Source organism: Somniosus microcephalus, chromosome 3 (assembly GCF_052327205.1).
Source record: "Somniosus microcephalus isolate GS21.2 chromosome 3, FLI_Smic_1.0, whole genome shotgun sequence".
Taxonomy (NCBI): domain Eukaryota; kingdom Metazoa; phylum Chordata; class Chondrichthyes; order Squaliformes; family Somniosidae; genus Somniosus; species Somniosus microcephalus.
The window spans coordinates 329,516,310-329,535,616 of record NC_140989.1 but is presented as its reverse complement, the minus strand read 5'-3'; the positions used below and the strand labels follow the sequence as shown (position 1 = coordinate 329,535,616).

Genomic DNA, 19,307 nt, shown 5'->3' with positions numbered 1-19,307 from the left:
AAGGTAACACTTGAATCAAAAACTACTTGGTGTTACTTTCAGCCAATAAGTATGCTGTTTCCAAAACACTTTTTTTTTTTTTTTTAATTGTCATTATGTGAAGTTTAGCATGAGCCTGGAAATTCCCTCGTGTCCCCCCACTGTTCAGTTCAGATGCACTGCAGCCAAGATTGTGATGCCTATTTTGTTAGGATGCTGGTATTAAGTGTCACATTGGGACAATAATGGAGCTACAAGTAGTGAATGCAAGCAGTTTCAACCTAATTCCCAGTGCATTTGAGTTTGCAGCAAAAACCTGCCCATGACTAATCAAGGCATCTGCAAAGAGAACTAATGAGGGGAAATAGCTCATGAACTGGAATAGTGCAAGAGGTTGCAGTTGGGGCACATTGGACAGAGTAGGAATTTTATCCAACCTGAGCTATACCAGATCTAGGAATGCTTAATGTTGTCTGCCATTTTCCCATCTCTCTACCAACAATTGCCACAACTGAAATGTCATTAATGAGCATGAGACACTTTTTAAATGTATATGTATTTATCCTTTTGTTACAGAAACTACTACAGTGGAGTGATGCAGATAACAAACTCCTGAAGATGACTCAGCTACCTGACTATAATGTTGAGAATTACGTCAACCTATTAGAAACATGCATGGATGAGAGGATGGAAATATTTCAAGAACTTTGCAGTACATTTTTTAATTTTTTTTTAATTACTTTCTTTGTATTGGATGAAGAAGAACTATTATGAAATGGAGCTGATCTGTATGTAAAGACAAGTGGGAGGATTGAATATTTTTGTTATTGTAATTGCTACTGCTGCCCTGTTGCTATTTGCTCCCCTCATCAATGTCCTCTTCCTGGACCTGGAGCCCAGACAAGGATGGAGAGAGACCTTGGATGAAATTGGTCATGGGCAATAGCAAATTGACGACCTGTTTTACCCTATGCCCAATTTTTTTCTTTTCTAGCAATGGAAGGAAAATCGGGTGTAGCGTAAAACAGGCAGCTGACTTTGTGCTATTGCCCAAGATGAGTTTCACCCCCCCCCCCCCCTCTTGTTTATGGCCACTGGCATGTAAGCTTTTACTGTTTTATGTGGGTAAGACACTATATCTTGGGTCCGCTACCTATCCCCATTTTCCCCCCCCCCCCCCCCCCAAAAAAATGCGCTGATATTCTCCCTGGCTCGTGAGGTATTGGCAGAGGTACAGGAGCAAGTAATTGGCCCTATTTGAGTGGCCAATAAACTGGACTTAAAGCAATCCATCTAGCTTTTTCTCTTCCCACTAAGGGAAGAGGGCAACATACCCATCACTTCCCTTGTGACATTGCAAACCCATGAACATTCTGGTGCTCCAATATATTGTACCGTTTTCTTAAAATATAGTGATGGTATTTGTGGCTTTTTAAATGGATATCGGTGCATTGGGAGAAAATTAAGTAAAAGGGTGTTTCTTACTCCACATTATTGAGGCCCTCCAATTGGCAGGCAAAGCTGCAGTAAACTTAAATTGGGGCAGAGAAACCATATCAACAGAGCATAGAAGATTAGGAATTCCAATCCAATCCTGAATTCAATATGATGTCCGAAGTCATTTTAAAAACTTTATTATAGTGATAACCCGTGTAATCGGCATTAGTTGCCCCAAGAACTATGCCAAAATCATTGTTCACCAAAGGTGGTATTCAAACTTGCATCAGCAAATAAGTAGCACATTAATGAGCTCAAAGCCACTAAATAAATTAATATCTTAATTACTTTCCCTTTTTCCCCATTCCAGAATTTGTACTGGCCCCATTTGCTGTCACATAAATCTATCTATCTATATATATAAAGCGGTACGTCTGTCTGTCTCTGTCTGTTCCTGTGCGCCTTACGGGTATGCACTCGAAAGTTACAGGGCGTACCTACGCGTGCGTTACCTCCAAAGAAAGCTTACGCTTCAGAGACGGTTTTAAGCGTATTTACTTTTCGGTCGGATGAAAATTGTTCGCGCCTTATGCAAAAAACCTTCAAAATTAAACTCCTTATCTGCTAGCATTGATTGACTGACATCAAGGTTCCACCAATCCTGTTCCGTCACGATTGACCAATCCTACAGTACGGTCCCCTGATGGTTGGCCAATCGGTGTGTGTGTGGGCGGGACTATTCGTTTTCATCTCGGGGAGCTGCCAGCCATTGTTTGACTACCAGCTTCCACCTCAAATGACTTCACCTTCCAGCTAAAACGACTTTCAAAGTTAGTTTCTCTTTTAAAAATAACATAAGATTTACCAAAAACGTTTTATAAGTGCTTTCACTTTCATTTTTCAACCTTTTTAAAAGGTAGACATACAGGGACACAGACAGGGCCCTAAGCCTCCCACTCGATTTAAAATGTTGCCCAGCACCAGATTCACAAAGGGACACAGACAGGGCCCCAAAGCCATAAGTAGTTTCACTTTCATTTTTCAACCTTTTAAAAGGTAGACATACAGGGACACACACAGGGCCCTAAAGCCTGCCACTCGATTTAAAATGTTGCCCAGCACCAGATTCACAAAGGGACACACAGGGCCCCAAAGCCTGGCACTCGATTTAAACCGCCTGCCCCAAAACAGCCCCGGCAACGCCGGGCTCCCCAGCTAGTGTAGAATAAATATTTCAATTCCTTTTAGGATTTTTTTTTTAATGATTTGTGGTCAAAATAAGTAAGACATGGATGTACTTGATTTAATATCATTTACTATAACTTGCTGTCAATGGCCTTTTCCTGTTTGTGGAGTGTTCTTAGTTTCTTAAATCTACAACTAACTTAGTCAATCTATACAGAGGTCTTTAAGTTAAATAAAATATTTAAATACAGGTGATTTTTGAGGATCATCAAATTATAAATTGTATCTCCCTTTTTAAACTACTTGAGTTGTGTCTGGACATTAAATTTGTTTTGGTCTGTGTGTATTAAAATGCTTGTCTTTTATCTACAGAAAACCTGAGCGAGAACCTGAGAGCCTTGAGACAAGCCTTGCAGAAGGAGGAGCAAGCTGCCAAAACCCAAGGCTGAGAAATCCTCGGCCTCCATTTGAGAATCTTAAGCCTCTGTTAACGCACTTGCATTGTAACTGTCGTGGCCACTGGAGTCAACTTTCATTCACCCAGGGGCTGCAATATGTGCATGTGTTTCTCTTTACTGTGCCTGTCCTTGCAACCCTCTTTCTAAAACTTTGACTTTCTTAAATGTTTTGAGAAATTGTACAGATTTATATCTAGTATATAATATGCTTGAACTGACTGTGACACATAACTAAACCTGTAAGTTTGCATACATAGCAATGCAGTTTTGGTGGTTAGTTTTTCAGGGTACATTGATTTCTCTAATCCAGTCCTCGGTCGCTTATGAAGAAATGAACTTATTTAAAGAGATAAATGTTATTAAGTGGGAGAATGGTATAGCTGTGTCCTTGTCTTCCTCCCCAGCCCACCCCAAAATTTAGCAGACATGTTCCATAAGATCAATCTATATTTTAATGTGCTGGCATTGTGGAATTATTTAATACATACAAGGTTCTCTAAGAATTTCACAACCCATCCTTTTATAATTGTTCCAGTAGGATACACTACCAAGCCTTTGGTATCTGGGTTTCATGAACAGTGATTTTTTTTTATTTTTTTTTTGTCTGGTTTTAGTATCCTCCAGTAACTTTAAAACCATAGGCCAATTCAGTATGCAAGTGAAACACTACCATTTTGTCTTTTAGGAACTTGGTATACCTCTGTTAGACTGCTGAAACACTTTCTGAATTCTTGGTGAACTTTTAGGTTTATAAACCAGCGCTGCAGGATGTTGTATCTCTTGCCTTGCCGTATAGGCAAAAATCAGGCTCTTGTGCAGTCTGTGAAGCATGGCAATCTGTATTTTTGGACTGTTCTCCCCGAGGGCAAAGCAAGCTACAATAAACTGATTCTGCTTAATTCATAACTCAAAACATTTCCTACCCTTGTAAATTTTTAAAAATTCTGTGTCTAGAAATGGAGTAGGAGGAGAGAAATCAATAGACTTTTGATTCTGAAATGACCCAAATGTGTGTTTTTTATGCATAAACTAGCTGCTGAAGAACTGAATTAAGGTTTTCTTAGTCTATCCCATGATGATGATGTTTGCTGCACTCAAGATGGAAAAGTCAAATGAACTGTTTTTTCTGGTCCATATCCAATCCCAGAATGCATGGGCCATTGGAATATGTTGAATTGAAGAATCATCATCATTATACTGTAATGTTTTGTCACGTTTAATAAAGAAATTAAATACCATACAAACTGATTTACAGCTGTTGACTTGTTTGTTTAAACCATATTGTCTGAGTATACTTCCCAAACACAAGTGAAACTTGCAGATCGGTTTGTCAGTTTTTCAGTGCTGCCAATTTCCACTTTTGATGTCTTTTAAAAGTATTTTTAATACACAAACATTAATTGAACTTCTCCAATAGAAAGAGTACGGGCTTTTTTCCAGTTGCCCTTCTGTCTTTATCTTACCGAAGCTGGTTCCAGATTGATTAGCACAAAAGTACCTGACTAATCCGAAAACTAGCCTGACTATCAGACAATATGCCACGTGCCCCACAACTTTTTATTTAATCAGTTCCTAGGATGCGAGCGTCACTGGCAAGGCCAGCATTTATTGCCCTTGAGAAGGTGGTGGTGAGCTGCTGCCTTGAACCGCTGCAGTCTGTGGTGAAGATACTCCCACAGTGCTTAGGGAGGGAGTTCCAGGATTTTGACAACACAACAAAGGAGCGGTGATATATTTCCAAGTCAAGATGGTGTGTAACTTGGAGGGGATCTTGCAGGTGATGGTGTTTCCATACGCCTGCTGCCCTTGTCCTTCTAGGTGGTAGAGGTTGCGGGTTTGGGAGGTGCTGTCGAAGTCTTGGCGTGTTGCTGCAGTGCATCTTGTAGATGGTACACACTGCAGCCACGGTGAAGGGAGTGAATGTCTAAGGTGGTGGATGGGGTGCCAATCAAGCAGGCTGCTTTGTCCTGGATGGTGTTGAGCTTGTTGTTGGAGCTGCACTCCTCCAGGCAAGTGGAGAGTATTCCATCACACTCCTGACTTCTGCCTTTATAGATGGTGGAAAGGCTTTGGGGAGTGAAGAGGTGAGGCACTTGCTGCAGAATACCCAGCCTCTGACCTCTTGTGGCCACAGAATTTATGTGGCTGGTCCAGTTAAGTTTCTGGTTAATGGTGCGCTTCCCCCCCACCCCCACAGGATGTTGATGGTGGGGATTCGGTGATGGTAGTGCCATTGAATGTCATGGGTGGTGATTAGACTCTCTTCTGGAGGTGGTCATTGCATAGCACTTAAGTGGTAAGTAACAGTCACGCCACACATCAGCCCAAGCTTGACTGTCATCCAGGTCTTGCTGACTGCTTCATTATCCCAGGAGTTGCGATTGGAACAGAATGCTGTGCAATCATCAGCGAACATCCCCACTTCTGACCTTTATGATGGAGGGATGGTCATTGATGAAGCAGCTGAAGATGGTTGAGCCTAGGACACTCCCCTGAAGAATTCCTGCTGTGATGATTGACCTTCAACCACAACCATCTTCCTTTGTGCTAGGTATGTCTCCAGCCAGTGGAGAGTTTCCCCCTGATTCCCATTGACCTCAATTTTACTAGGGCTCCTTGATGTCAAGGTCAGTCACTCACCTCTGGAATTCAGCTCTTTTGTCCCTGTTCGGACCAAGGCTGTAATGAGGTCTGGAGCCAAGTGGTCTTGGTGGAACCCAAACTGAGCATCAGGAAGACAAACTTTGCTGGGAAGACGACCCTAAGCAGTACCAATGTTGCTTTCCCTACTCTTGCATACCAGATTGTGACCAGTTAAGTTGATGCTACAATCCTATGCAGACATGAATCCCATACCTAGTAGCATGACACCTACACCAATCCTAAGGGTATGTGAGATCACTATTTCTCTCATTCTGGGCATACACTGGATGAAGCAAACTAGTAAATCTTAAGGTAATTGTTTGATCCAAGAAGCAATAGGCTTGCTCTGTGCAGGTCACTAAATGTAAGCACACACAATTGTATTGGGCAGCTCCAGACCATTGAGCAGTAGCAACAGCACAACCAGTCCCTGAAAGTTGCTATGATTTGTTTTTGCTGCAGGTTTTGGTATTAATGCAACATCACTAAACTACAATAAGTATAACTTTTGCAAAAAATGCACCTGTTAGAACCACTTGATATTCAGTAGAGAATTTGACACTTTCAGCTTAGTGACAGCAGGATTTGTTTTTAAACTGCAGTGACCAGATGGGTTGAGCAACAGCAAAGACCAAACTGGGGAAGGTTCATACTGTAGCGGTACCACCGAGTGTCCCTTACTGTACATAATTCTCTTTAACGATGTTTATATAGAGTTTGCATGTACGGGGCGTTGCCACGCGGGACAATTGCTGTCCACCCCTGATCACAGATCAATGCAGCAACTGGTCACCCTCTTCTGTGTTACCACTGTAACACTATGTCGTGCACCGCCTCCTGTGCATTCCCGACTTCTGACGAGTGCGCTCGCCTGCTCGGCGAGTTTCCCGATCTGACAAGACCCACGTTCAACACCTCCAGGATCGCCCGTTTCGGCGTTCCCTGCAGATCATCGACAGAGCCATGGACCTCGACCGCCCGCCACACATCGTCATTACGGCACACCAGGTGCGACAGACCGCCAACCGGCCAGATGTTTCGCACCGGCACCCACTTCGCGCCACGGGCCGCAGAGGTCACACGTTTCTGCGGTCCTTCACAAGGCTGAATACGTTTTATTCGCCCTGACACATATACGGATCTGCTCCAAGCCAACACCTTTGGACCTCGCCCGCCACGTCGAGACAGCACAACCGCCGAGACCACCGGCCACCCATCGTCGTTACAGCAGACCAAGTGCTACCGCCCGCCAGCCGCCTCCGCCTCGATACTACAGGAGTCGTTCGGACAGGCTCATCAGACCACCTCACCGTTTGACTTAGTCCGTTAAAGCGAATTCTGGGGGGGCACATGTAGCGGTACCACCGAGTGCCCCTTACTTACTGTACATAATTCTCTTTAACAATGTTTATATAGAGTTTGCCCCTTTAAGAGCGCGGGCAAACGCAATGACGTCATGTTGCACATCACGTGACCACCCAAACGCGGGTAAACGCGATGACGTCACGCCGCACATCACATGACCACCCAAACGCGGGTAAACGCAATGACGTCACGTTGCACATCACGTGACCACCCCAAGCGTGGGAAAACGCGATGACGTCACGACGCAAATCACGTGGCTACCCAAGCGTGGGAAAACGCGAGCAAACGCGATGACGTCACGACGCAAATGACCGGACTGCCTAGTCAGTCCTCGTGGCATCCCCGTTGGGGAAAGACCTGCTCCATGGCTCTCCTGCATCGATCTTTGTTGTTTTCTGGAATTCGTCAAATCCAACATTAAAGACCTGTTTGATTGTTCTCCTGAGTCAACCTCAGTTAGGAATACATCAATTCCTACAGCAAAAGTTTTGTCATTGCTCACCTGCATTGACTTTAAACCATACTGCAGCTGCAGTCTGTCATCTCAGTCACAACCCTCTAACAATTAAATAAAACTTGTAAAACTCGGTTGGCAAAACATCCAAAGTACTCGGTACAGAATTTTATTTAAACTGGAGCCAAGTGCTTTCACCTGGCAGTAAAAAAATGTCAAAGCTGTAGCCACTGTTCCTGGGAAGGCCATGAAGGCTTGTCTTACTGGGTAACTAAGTGAGGATAGGATCTGGCTCAGTTGTGACTCGACTAGTCCAGTAGCTTGTCTACTAGGCTCAATGAAGAATAGCCACTTGAATGAAGTACTAGAGGCCTGCGAGCATCCTACAAACCATACTGCAACAGTAGGTGCCTTTGGGAGGGTAAGAAGAGAATGATTTAGTTTCATTCAATTATTGAATATAGCAGCCTGTGCTCCTCCTCTAGTCCTCCAGCCCCACCCAAAAGTCTCCATTTCTCTGACTGGTCTCTGGTGCCTCTACCTGTCTTTCCTTCCTTCACCCTACAATTGGTGACTGTTCAGGCTCCAGGCTCTAGAATTCCTTCCTCAATCCCCTCTGGCTTTCCACCTACCCCTCTTTTAAGACCCTCCTTTAAAACCCAACTCTTTGACCAAGCTTTTAGTCACCCCTACTAATCTTTCCTTTGACTTGCTGTGCATTTTGTTTTCTCTTGCACTTCTGAAGTGTGTTGAGATGTTTTTCTACATTAAAAGTGCAATATAAAGGGTTGCTCTTCTAATCCTCCCTTTCCAGGAGGATTAAGTTTCTTTAAATTTTAATTTTAAAATTTCTTTCAGGCTTAAGCAGAGACAAACAAGCAAGCTCTCCTACTGGAGAGCAGCTGTAGCTAGTTAATTAATTAGATAGCTAGATCTACAAACAGTATAAAAACAGGGGCCGGTGAGTGCAGCTGGAACAGAGTAAAAAAAAAGTGGGAGTTTGGTAATTGTGGGAGTTCGGTAATTGTGGGAGTTCGGTGAAGTGGGGGAAGGAGGTGCTGCTTTGCCTTGCTTTTCCTATCTTCTCCCGCAGAGCAGTGGCGGACCTGAGTGGGAGCAGACCGAGCCCGAGAGCGGGGATAAAAGCAGCAGCAGACGACCGGCAACAACAAGAAAACGGCTGTGTGGCATCACAGGTAAGGCAGGTAAGTGATTGGTAGTGACTGGGAGCTAAGTTTTAAGTTAACATATAGCATATAACTTACATTTTAAAAACTAAACTTAATTTAATAAACTAAAAGAGGTAAATAATTTGATTAACACTAAACTAATTAATTAAATAAATAAAATAGTGGGAGAACAGGAGATGTATTGCTGCTGCAATATGTGGGAGCTTGTGGACATTTTTGTCCAGGGCGACTACATCTGCGGTACGTGTCTGCGGCTCGAGGAACTTTGGCTCCGAGTTGAGGAGCTGGAGTCCGAGCTGCAGACATTGCGAGACATCCGGGAAGGAGAAAGTTACCTGGACCTTTTGCTTAAATACTTTAGATTTAACACGTGGCCAGGGACAGGAGGGTGTGACTGCGAGAGAGGCAGGTATGGGGATCCAGGAGGTAGTATTGCAGGAGCCTCAGTCCCTGCACTTGTCCAATAGATTCAAGGTTCTTGCAACCCTTGTGGACAAGTGCGGGGACTGTGGGGAGGATGAGCAAACTGACCACGCCACCGTGGTACAGGGAGCTGTTCAAGTGGAGGGAGTAAAAAGGAAGGGGGTTGTAGTAGGCGACAGTTTAGTTAGGGGGATAGACACTGTTCTCTGCAGCCAGGAGCGTGAGTCCCGAAGGCTATGTTGCCGTCCCGGTACCAGGGTAAAGGACAGCTCCTCCGGGCTGGAGAAGAACTTAGAGTGGGAGGGGGAGGATCCAGTTGTCATGGTCTATGTCGGTACCACCGACATAGGTAGGACTAAGAAAAAGGTTCTGCTGATAGAGTTTGAGCAGCTAGGGACTAAATTAAAGAGCAGAACCACAAGGGTGATAATCTCTGGATTATTACCTGAGCCACGAGCAAATTGGTATAGGGTCAATAGGATCAGGGAAATGAATGCGTGTCTCAAAGATTGGTGTGGGAGAAGTGGGTTTTGATTCGTGGGGCACTGGCACCAGTACTGGGGAAAGAGAGAGCTGTTCCATTGGGGTGGACTACACCTGAATCATGCTGGGACCACAGTTCTAGCGAATCGAATAACTAGGGAGGTAGATAGGGCTTTAAACTAAATAAGTGAGGGGGTGGGGTGGTCCCAGTGGAGAGAAATCTAGAATGCTAAAGAGAAAAGACAAGGAAGCAGTGCAGGAAAGTGATTGGGGTAAGGATAACCAGATTGTGTCAGGAAGGGACAGAGCGTACAAACAAAGGAGTGCACTAACAAATAGGGTCCGGGTAAGAAAAAATGGTAATAAGGCAAATAGGGCCATAGTACAAAAAAAGTTAAAATGTCTAAAAATGTTAAAAAGACAAATCTAAAGGCACTGTATCTGAATACACGAAGCATTCATAATAAGGTAGACGAATTAACAGCACAAATAAATGTAAACGGATACGATATAATTGCAATTACGGAGACATGGCTACAGGGTGACCAAGGCTGGAAGGATATTCGATATTTAGGAAGGACAGGCAAAAAGGAAAAGGAGGTGAGGTGGCGTTGTTAGTAAAGGATGAAATCAGAGCAATAGTGAGAATGGATATTGGCTCAGAAAATCAAGATGTAGAATCAGTCTGGGTGGAGCTAAGAAGCACCAAGGGGCAGAAAACATTGGTGGGAGTTGTCTATAGGCCTCCAAACAGTAGTGGTAATGTAGGGGATGGCAGTAAACAGGAAATTAGAGATGCATGTAACAAGGGTATTACAGTAATCATGGGTGACTTTAATCTACATATAGACTGGCCAAACCAAATTAGCAATAATACTGTGGAGGATGAATTCCTGGAGTGTGTACGAGATGGATTTTTAGACCAGTACGTTGAGGAGCCAACTGAGGAACAGGCTATCCTAGATTGGGTATTGTGCAATGAGAAGGGGTTAATTAATAATCTTGTTGTGCGGGGTCCTTTTAGGGAAGAGTGACCATAACATGATAGAATTCTTCATTAAGATGGAAAGTGAAGTAGTCCAATCCGAAACTAGGGTCCTAAATCTAAACAAAGGAAACTACGAAGGTATGAGGAGTAAGTTGGCTATGATAGATTGGGGAACTTTATTAAAAGGCTTGACGGTGGATAGGCAATGGCTAACATTTAAGGAACGAATGCATGAATTGCAACAGTTATACATTCCATTCTGGCACAAAAACACAAAAGGAAAAGTGGCCCAACCATGGCTAACAAAAGAAATTAAGGATAGTATTAGATCCAAAGATGAGTCCTATAAAGTTGCCAGAAAAAGTCGCAAGCCTGAGGATTGGGAGCAGTTTAGAACTCAGCAAAAAAGACCAAGAGATTGATTAAGAGGGGAAAAATAGATTATGAGAATAAACTTGCAAGGAACATAAAAGCAGACTGTAAAAGCTGTAAGCGGTTTTTGATCCTAGCCCAATTGCTAGACGGACGGTTCGAATCGCCCCCACCTTACGAAAGTTCTATACCCAGGAATTATTAATTGGAATAAGTCACAGACAGGAATGCTTCGGTGAAAAATCTAACTTTTATATTTATTTGGTCTAACATACACTGGCTAAAACATGCACTACTAAATGAAATCACTGTCTCTGTGGAGAATAAAATCCAGGTTACAAACAACATACATACAGTACACAACTGGGGACTACAACAAGCAGTAATTCCCTTGTTGCTATGGTGGACTCTAACTCCACCCCTACCAACGAATTACCCAGTCGCATAAACCCCTTCGCCTGGCTGAACCAAACGAAGCTCCCACCCCAGAATAACCCAAAAGCTTCACTTCTGAGAAAAACCCTGAGCCCCTTACACCTTACCCAGCTTGCCTGGGATATCTGGTTACCGGCTTGGGACACTCGAGACTATGCTTACCACCACACACAGTCGGTCTTGATTGCTTCGCTCAGCGGCTTCTTCCTCTGGTACTTCTTGTTAGGTCGATCTTGGTGGAGCGAGGGCGAGAGAGAGAGAGAGAGAGAGAGAATGGTGGAAAATAATTTATCTTTATAGGAGTCTGGCTACCCCTATCTTTTCCCACCAATCTTTAAAATCCTTTTGTTTCTAAGCACTCCAGTGCTTAATCAGTGATGGGTCATCATTGGACCCATGAGTATTCCGTGATTGGATTAATGGCCCTAAGTCTGGGACATATCTTTTGGTCCTTGTGTTGGGATAACTGGCTCCTCTTCAGCTGGCTGAGGCTAGTGGGTTCACTGTTCTGCTTCTCTTCAGAGATGGAGGTGAGAGTGCTTTTGCATATTAGAGTGGTGTTCTAATAAGTTCAAGTTCAATGGCCCCCTTCCTTTTTCCAGGACTGTCGGGCAAACCCATACATTCTGGATGACTGACAGTTCTTTTGTCACAGCCAACAGCCATGCGTTCTCTGGAGTTTTAACAAGCCAGTCCCCTACGCATCTGCACAGGGCGATCCCACCACAGGGAAAACACCCTCAGCCCATAAAGTCCACAAAAATATTCTCGACTGAGTCCATTCTTCAAAGAGAGACTTTGCGATCTCTTCAAAGCTCCTACAAGTATATAAAAAGAAAAAAGTTAGTGAAAACAAATGTAGGTTCCTTACAGTCAGAAACGGGAGAATTTATAATGGGGAACAAGGAAATGGCAGAGCAATTAAACAAATACTTTGGTTCTGTCTTCACGGAAGAGGAAACAAATAACTTCCCAGAAATGCTAGGGAACCAAGGGTCTAGTGAGAAGGAGGAATTAAAGGAAATTAGTATTCGTAAAAAAAATAGTGCTGGAGAAATTAATGGGACTGAAAGCCGATAAATCTCCAGGGCCTGATAATCGGAATCCCAGAGTGCATTGGTTGCCATCTTCCAAAATTCTATAGATTATGGAACAGTTCCTGCAGATTGGAGGGTGGCAAATGTAACCCCACTATTTAAAAAAGGAGGGAGAGAGAAAACAGGAAAATACAGACCAGTTAGTCTAAAATCAGTAGTAAGGAAAATGCTAGAGTTTAATATAAAGAATGTGATAACAGGACACTTAGAAAATATCAACGGGATTAGACAAAGTCAACATGGGTTTATGAAAGGGAAATCGTGTTTGACAAACTTACTGGAGTTGTTTGAGGATGTAACGTAGAATAGATAAGGGAGAACCAGTGGATGTGGTGTATTTGGATTTTCAGAAGGCCTTTGATAAAGTCCCACATAAGAGGTTAGTGTGCAAAATTAAAGCACATGGGATTGGGGGTAATATACTGGCACGGATTGAAAATTGCTTAACAGACAGGAATACATGGGTCGTTTTCGGGGTGGCAGGTGGTGACTAGTGGGGTACCGCAGGGATCAGCTATTCACAATATATATCAATGATTTGGATGAGGGAACCAAATGTAATATTTCCAAAATAACAACAGAAAATGCTGGAAAAACTCAGCAGGCCAGGCAACATCCGTGGGGAGAGAAATAGAGTCAACGTTTCAGGTCGAAACCCTTCATCAGGACTGAAAAAACACAGGAAATGAAACAGATTAAAAGGCCAGTAATATTTCCAAGTTTGCTGATGACACGAAGCTAGGTGGGATTGTGAGTTGTGAGGAGGATGCAAAGAGGCTTCAAGGCGATTTAGACAAGTTGAGTGAGTGGGCAAATACATGGCAGATGCAGTATAACGTGGATGAATGTGAAGTTATCCACTTCAGTAGGACAAACAGAAAGGCAGAGTATTATTTAAATGGTGATAGATTGGAAAATGTTGATGTACAAAGAGACCTGGGTGTCCTTGTACACCAGTCACTGAAAGCAAACATGCAGGTGCAGCAAGCAGTTAGGAAGGCAAATGGTATGTTGGGCTTCATTGCAAGAGGATTTGAGTACAGGAGCAAGGATATCTTACTACAGTTATACAGGCCCTTGGTGAGACCACACCTGGAGTACTGTGTGCAGTTTTGGTCTCCTTACCTAATAAAGGGTATACTTGCCATAGAGGGAGTGCAGCGAAGGTTCACCAGACTGATTCCTGGGATGGCAGGACTGTCATATGAGGAGAGATTGGGTCGACTAGGCCTGTATTCACTAGAGTTTAGAAGAATGAGAGGGGATCTCATTAAAACGTATAAAATTCTGACAGGGCTAGACAGACTGGATGCAAGGAGGGTGTTTCCCCTGGCTTGGGTGGGGGGGGGGGTGTCTAGAACGAGGGGTCACAGTCTCAGGATATGGGGTAGGACATTTAGGACTGAGATGAGGAGAAATGTCTTCACTCAGAGGGTGGTGAACCTGTGGAATTCTCTACCACAGAAGGCTTTGGAGGCCAAATCACTGAATATATTTAAGAAGGAAATAGATAGATTTCTAGACACAAAAGGCATTAAGGGGTATGGGGAGAGAGCGGGAATATGGTATTGAGATAGAGGATCAGCCATGATCATGTTGAATGGTGGAGCAGGCTCGAAGGGCCGAGTGGCCTACTCCTGCTCCTATGTTTCCTCCCAGCTGCTGTGGAGTCTGACCCATAAAATAAACAGCTCTGTATTTACAGCACCCTGAACTTAATCCAGTATCTCTGAAGCAGTTCTGTAATACAAGTGTGCTATTGGAAGCAGTAACCAGACTGTACATTTAAACAATCTGGACTACTGTCAATCCATAGTTAAACCTGGCTATGTGGGTCCAATTTCCATTCTTGCTAATGGTAATACCATGGCCTATAAGGCCTCTCTGCTTTGTCTTACCCCACCCCCACCACACACCCCTGCATTCTAATGCAATGTAATCAAGTGTTTAACATTCAAATTGCTATCGATGATTAATTTAATCACTGTTGCTATTGTTTCATGAATTCAATACCTATTACTAAACCAACTCCTGATAGACAGTTTTGCATTTATATTAAATATATTACAAAGATTTAACTCCATGCCTTCAAAGTAAATTCCAAATGACTTGATTTACTTCACTGACTGGTGACAAACATCTAGAATTTCACTCCCTACTTAACAACATTGTGGGAGTACCGTCACCACAAGAGCTGCAGGGGTTCAAGAAGGCCCACCCACCACCTTTTTCATGACATCTAGGATGGGCAGTAGAGTGCAGTATCACCCATGTCCGTGATCAAATCTTTAAATTTGCGGTCGGCGACGTAATTAAGGATTTTGCCGCCGGCATCCAAGCGGAATGTGTACTTGCCTTCGAGAACTTGCTGGCCAATGCTGCATAGTAGAAGGCAGCATAGTGGCCCACGGATCCAGTTCAGTTCAATTTTATTTGCCATATGTAACCAGTACAAGTACAATTACAATGGAATGCTTACTCCCCGTAGGGACGCATCAGATATACATACAGCGCCGCGTTCAGAGAGTCAATACAATGGCTTCCCGTGGCAGTGGGAGCACAATGTCCCTCAGCCGCTCCGTCCTCCTCATCACTGCGGCCTCCTCCTCACTGTTGCCGGCTCCACGTGTGGTGGCCTGCTTCTCACGATCCGACCTCTGGCCGCTATGCCCGGCTCCCCTCCTCCCAGTCGGACTGCGAGTTTCCTACCATGGAGCTGCCGGCCGACGTGCTGCAGCGGGTCGTCGTGGCTGCTGCTGCTGCTCGTTGCGCTGCGCTGCCTCCGCCCGACTTGCCGAACACATCGTCGGGATGTGAATGCTCCAGTCGCCGCAGCCTCCTCCTCACCATCGCCAGCTCCACGGTCCGACGGCCCGGGGCCTGCTTCTCCCTCTCGCGGTTCGGCCTCTGGCCGCTATGCTCGGCTCCCCTCCTCCCAGTCGGAATTCCTTCCCGCTGAGGAGCTGCCGGCCGACGTGCTCCAGCGGGTCGACGTGGCTGCTGCTGCTGCTCACCGCGCTGCCTCTGCCTGACTCACTGAGCAGCTCGCGGGCCGGTGCTCCAATCAGGAAACAGAAGGTCTCTCATTCACCCCCCAGTCTCCCACTCATAAGCCAACCACATTTTTATTGTGGGAAATTATTTATATGTAAATGCTTGCAACATTCAAATAAAATGCAGCAACTTTCTATTCGTATCCAAAATAAAAACAGGGGATATATGCCAGGCTACTGTGGAATGTTATTTTGTATATTATTGAAGATTTTTGGAAGAGTTTTCTACTCTGATGGGGGCTGACAGTAAGTTTGAAAGACTGGCTTGTAGTTTAAGCTTTTAAAATTAAATATATATCTGGATTTGCAGAATGTTATCCCCTCACGCTGTGCAAACAGGCTGCTGCATCTGTTTGCACCAGCCGTAAAATTTTCAGGCGTAATTGCTGGGCAGTTGGTGGGCAAAAAAAGGGAAGGGAAAAATATCAGCAAAGATTCCAGCTCCTAATAACAGTTACAAAATGCACATCTGTAGATGCTGGCTGAGGACAGGATTGAGTTTAGTTGTGATGCTCTCCAGAGTCAAATAGCCTGACAACATTCACTATTTAGGCCAGGGGTTCCCAATGAATGTTGAGATAAAGGTCCATGTTCCTCCCTCATCAATTTTACCAAGTTCTGGCTAGCATTCTAACAGCTTGTAGTTGTGGGTGAGCTGTGTATTTCTCATCTACATGCTGCCCCTCAGCGACATCATCCGAAAACACGACGTCAGTTTCCACATGTACGCTGACGACACCCAGCACTACCTCAGCACCACCTCTCTCGACCCCTCCACTGTATCTAAACTATCAAGACTGTTTGTCCGACATCCAGTTCTGGATGAGCAGAAATTTCCTACAACTAAATATTGGGAAGACCGAAGCCATTGTCTTCGGTCCCCACCACAAACTGCATTCCCGAGCCACCGACTGCATCCCTCTCCCTGGCAACTATCTGAGGCTGAACCAGATTGTTCACAACGTTGGTGTCATATTTGACCCCGAGATGAGCTTCCGACCACATAACCACGCCATCTCTAAGACTGCCTATTTCCACCCTGTAACATTGCCCAACTCCGGCCCTGCCTTGGATCATCTGCTGCTGAAATCCTCATCCACAACGCACCCCTGGTTGGCCTGCCACTTTCTACCCTCTGTAAACTTGAGGTCATCTAAAACTCTGCTCCCTGTGTCCTAACTTGCACCAAGTCCTGTTCATCCATTATCCCTGTGTCCGCTGACCTACATTGGCTCCCGGTTAAGCAACACCTCAATTTTAAAATTCTCATTCTTCTTTTCAAATCCTTCTATGGCCTCGCCCCTCCCCATCTCTAATCTCCTCCAACCCTACAACCCTCTGAGATATCTGTGCTCCTCCAATTCTGGTCTCTTGAGCATCCTCAATTTTAATTGCTCCACCATTGGTGACTGTGCTTTCAGCTGCCAAGGCCCTAAGCTCTGGAATTCCCTCCCTAAATTACTCCACCTCTTTCCTCCTTTTAAGACGCTCCTTAAAACCTACCTCTTTGACCAAGCCTTTGGTCATCTGCCCTAACATCTCCTCATGTGGCTCAGTGTCAACTTTTGTTTTATAACACTCCTGTGAAGCGACTTGAGACATTTTACAACGTTAAAGGTGTTTTATAAATACACGTTGTTGTTGTAGTATGTGTCTTTCTCCCACATCCCCTCTTCTCCATTCATATTTTTTATTATTCTTCCCTTCTTTGCTACTTTCTCTTCTCTCTTACTCAAGCTCCCATTGATTGTCACTCTCCTATGTATCTGTTTCTCTCACAATTCACCTGTATTGATGATTTTCCCCATGTCCCTCATACTCTTGCACTTCGCCCCTTTCTGTGTTTTTTTATGATGTTCATCCTGTGTGTTACACTCCAACATTTCTTACTCGTCCTGTCACATTTTTGGGTTATTACACGACATATTCTCTTGGGTTCAGCATCATTGCTCCTTACTTCATGCCATTATGATCCAGAGTGCAGCTTTTCCAGCACAATATCTAGGTAAACAATAGCACATCGCAAGGATTGTAACAGAGAACCCTAACGCTGAACTTCGGTTACTGAAATGTACTCTCCACACAGCAGACTGGATAAACACTCTTACCAAATTGAGACATAGGCTTTACACCAATTAGTGCTTTTATTTACATAAAATCTTCTTCTCTCTTAGGCAGTCCCTTGGAACCAAGGATGACTTGCTTCCACATTAAAAATGAGTTCTCAGGTGACTGATGAGTCCAATGCGGGACCTACAGTCTCTGTCACAGGTGGGGCAGACGGTGGTTGAAGGGGCGGGTGGGTGGGGTGCTTGGATTGACGTGCGTTCCTTGCGCTGCCTGCGCTTGGCTTCCGCTTGCTCCTGGCGAAGAGACTCGAGGTGTTCGGCACCTTCCCGGATGCTTCTCTTCCACTTTGTGCGGTCTTGCGCCAGGGATTCCCAGGTGTCGGTGGGAATGTTACACTTTTTCAAGGAGACTTTGAGGGTGTCCTTGAAGCGTTTCCTCTGCCCACCTGGAGCTCTCTTGCCGTGTCGGAGTTCTGAGTAAAGCGCTTGTTTTGGGAGTCTCATATTGGGCATGCGGACAATGTGACCCGTCCATCGGAGCTGATTGAGCGTGGTCAAAGCTTCGATGCTGGGGATGTTGGCCTGAGCAAGAACACTGACGTCGGTGCGCCTATCCTGCCAATGGATTTGCAGGATCTTGCGGAGGCAGCGTTGGTGGTACCTCTCCAGTGCTTTGAGGTGCCTGCTGTACATGGTCCATGTCTCTGAGGCATACAGCAGGGCAGGTATCACTGCTGCCCTGTAGACCATGAGCTTAGTGCCGCGTTTGAGGTCCTGGTCTTCAAACACTCTCTTCCTCAGGCGACCGAAGGCTGCACTGGCACACTGAAGGCGGCGTTGGACTTCGTCGTCGACGTCTGCCCTTGTTGACAGTAGGCTCCCGAGGTATGGAAAGTGGTCCAAGTTGTCCAAGGCCTTGTCGTGGATTTTGATAATCGGGGGGTAGTACTGTGTGGCGGGGGCAGGTTGGTAGAGGACCTTTGTCTTACGGATGTTTAGTGTAAGGCCTATGCTCTCGTATGCTTCGGTGAAGGTGTTGACGATGGTTTGGAGTTCGATCTCCGAGTGAGCGCAGACGCAAGCGTCGTCTGCATACTGTAATTCGACGACAGAGTATGGGACGACCTTGGATCTGGACTGGAGGCGACGGAGGTTGAACAGTTTCCCGTTTGTTCTGTAAATTAGCTCCACTCCCGCGGGGAGCTTACTGAGGGTGAGATGGAGCATTGCAGCAAGGAAGATCGAGAAGAGCGTTGGTGCGATGACACAGCCTTGCTTGACCCCGGTTCGTATGTGAATTGGGTCTGTGGTGGAACTGTTGGTCAGGATCACGGCTTGCATGTCGTCGTGAAGCAGGCAGAGGATGGTGACAAACTTTTGAGGACAGCCGAATTTGAGGAGGACACTCCATAATCCCTCACGGTTGACAGTGTCGAAGGCCTTTGTGAGATCAAAGAAGGCCATGTACAGCGGTTGGTGCTGTTCCCTGCATTTCTCTTGTAATTGACGTGCGGTGAAGACCATGTCCATTGTGCCCCTTAGTGGGCGGAATCCGCATTATGACTCTGGGAGGAGCTCTTCGGCCACTGGGAGAAGGCGATTGAGGAGGATGCTTGCGATGACTTTCCCTGTGGCAGACAGCAGGGAAACTCCTCTGTAATTAATGCAATTACATA

General features: G+C 45.1%; 1 protein-coding gene across 4 annotated transcripts in view; it reads left to right on the top strand.

Moving 5' to 3' along the window:
• The window catches only part of kif2c (kinesin family member 2C), a 77,784-nt gene extending 73,477 nt beyond the window's left edge, over positions 1 to 4,307 (top strand). For all 4 annotated transcript variants that reach the window (XM_085983145.1, XM_085983143.1, XM_085983144.1 and 1 more), the window contains 2 exons: positions 556 to 691; positions 2,974 to 4,307. In XM_085983145.1, the coding sequence (XP_085839271.1) occupies positions 556 to 691; positions 2,974 to 3,050 (213 nt within the window). In that variant the 3' untranslated portion in view covers positions 3,051 to 4,307. The remainder of the gene's footprint in view (positions 1 to 555; positions 692 to 2,973) is intronic.
• Positions 4,308 to 19,307: the final 15,000 nt, after the last annotated feature.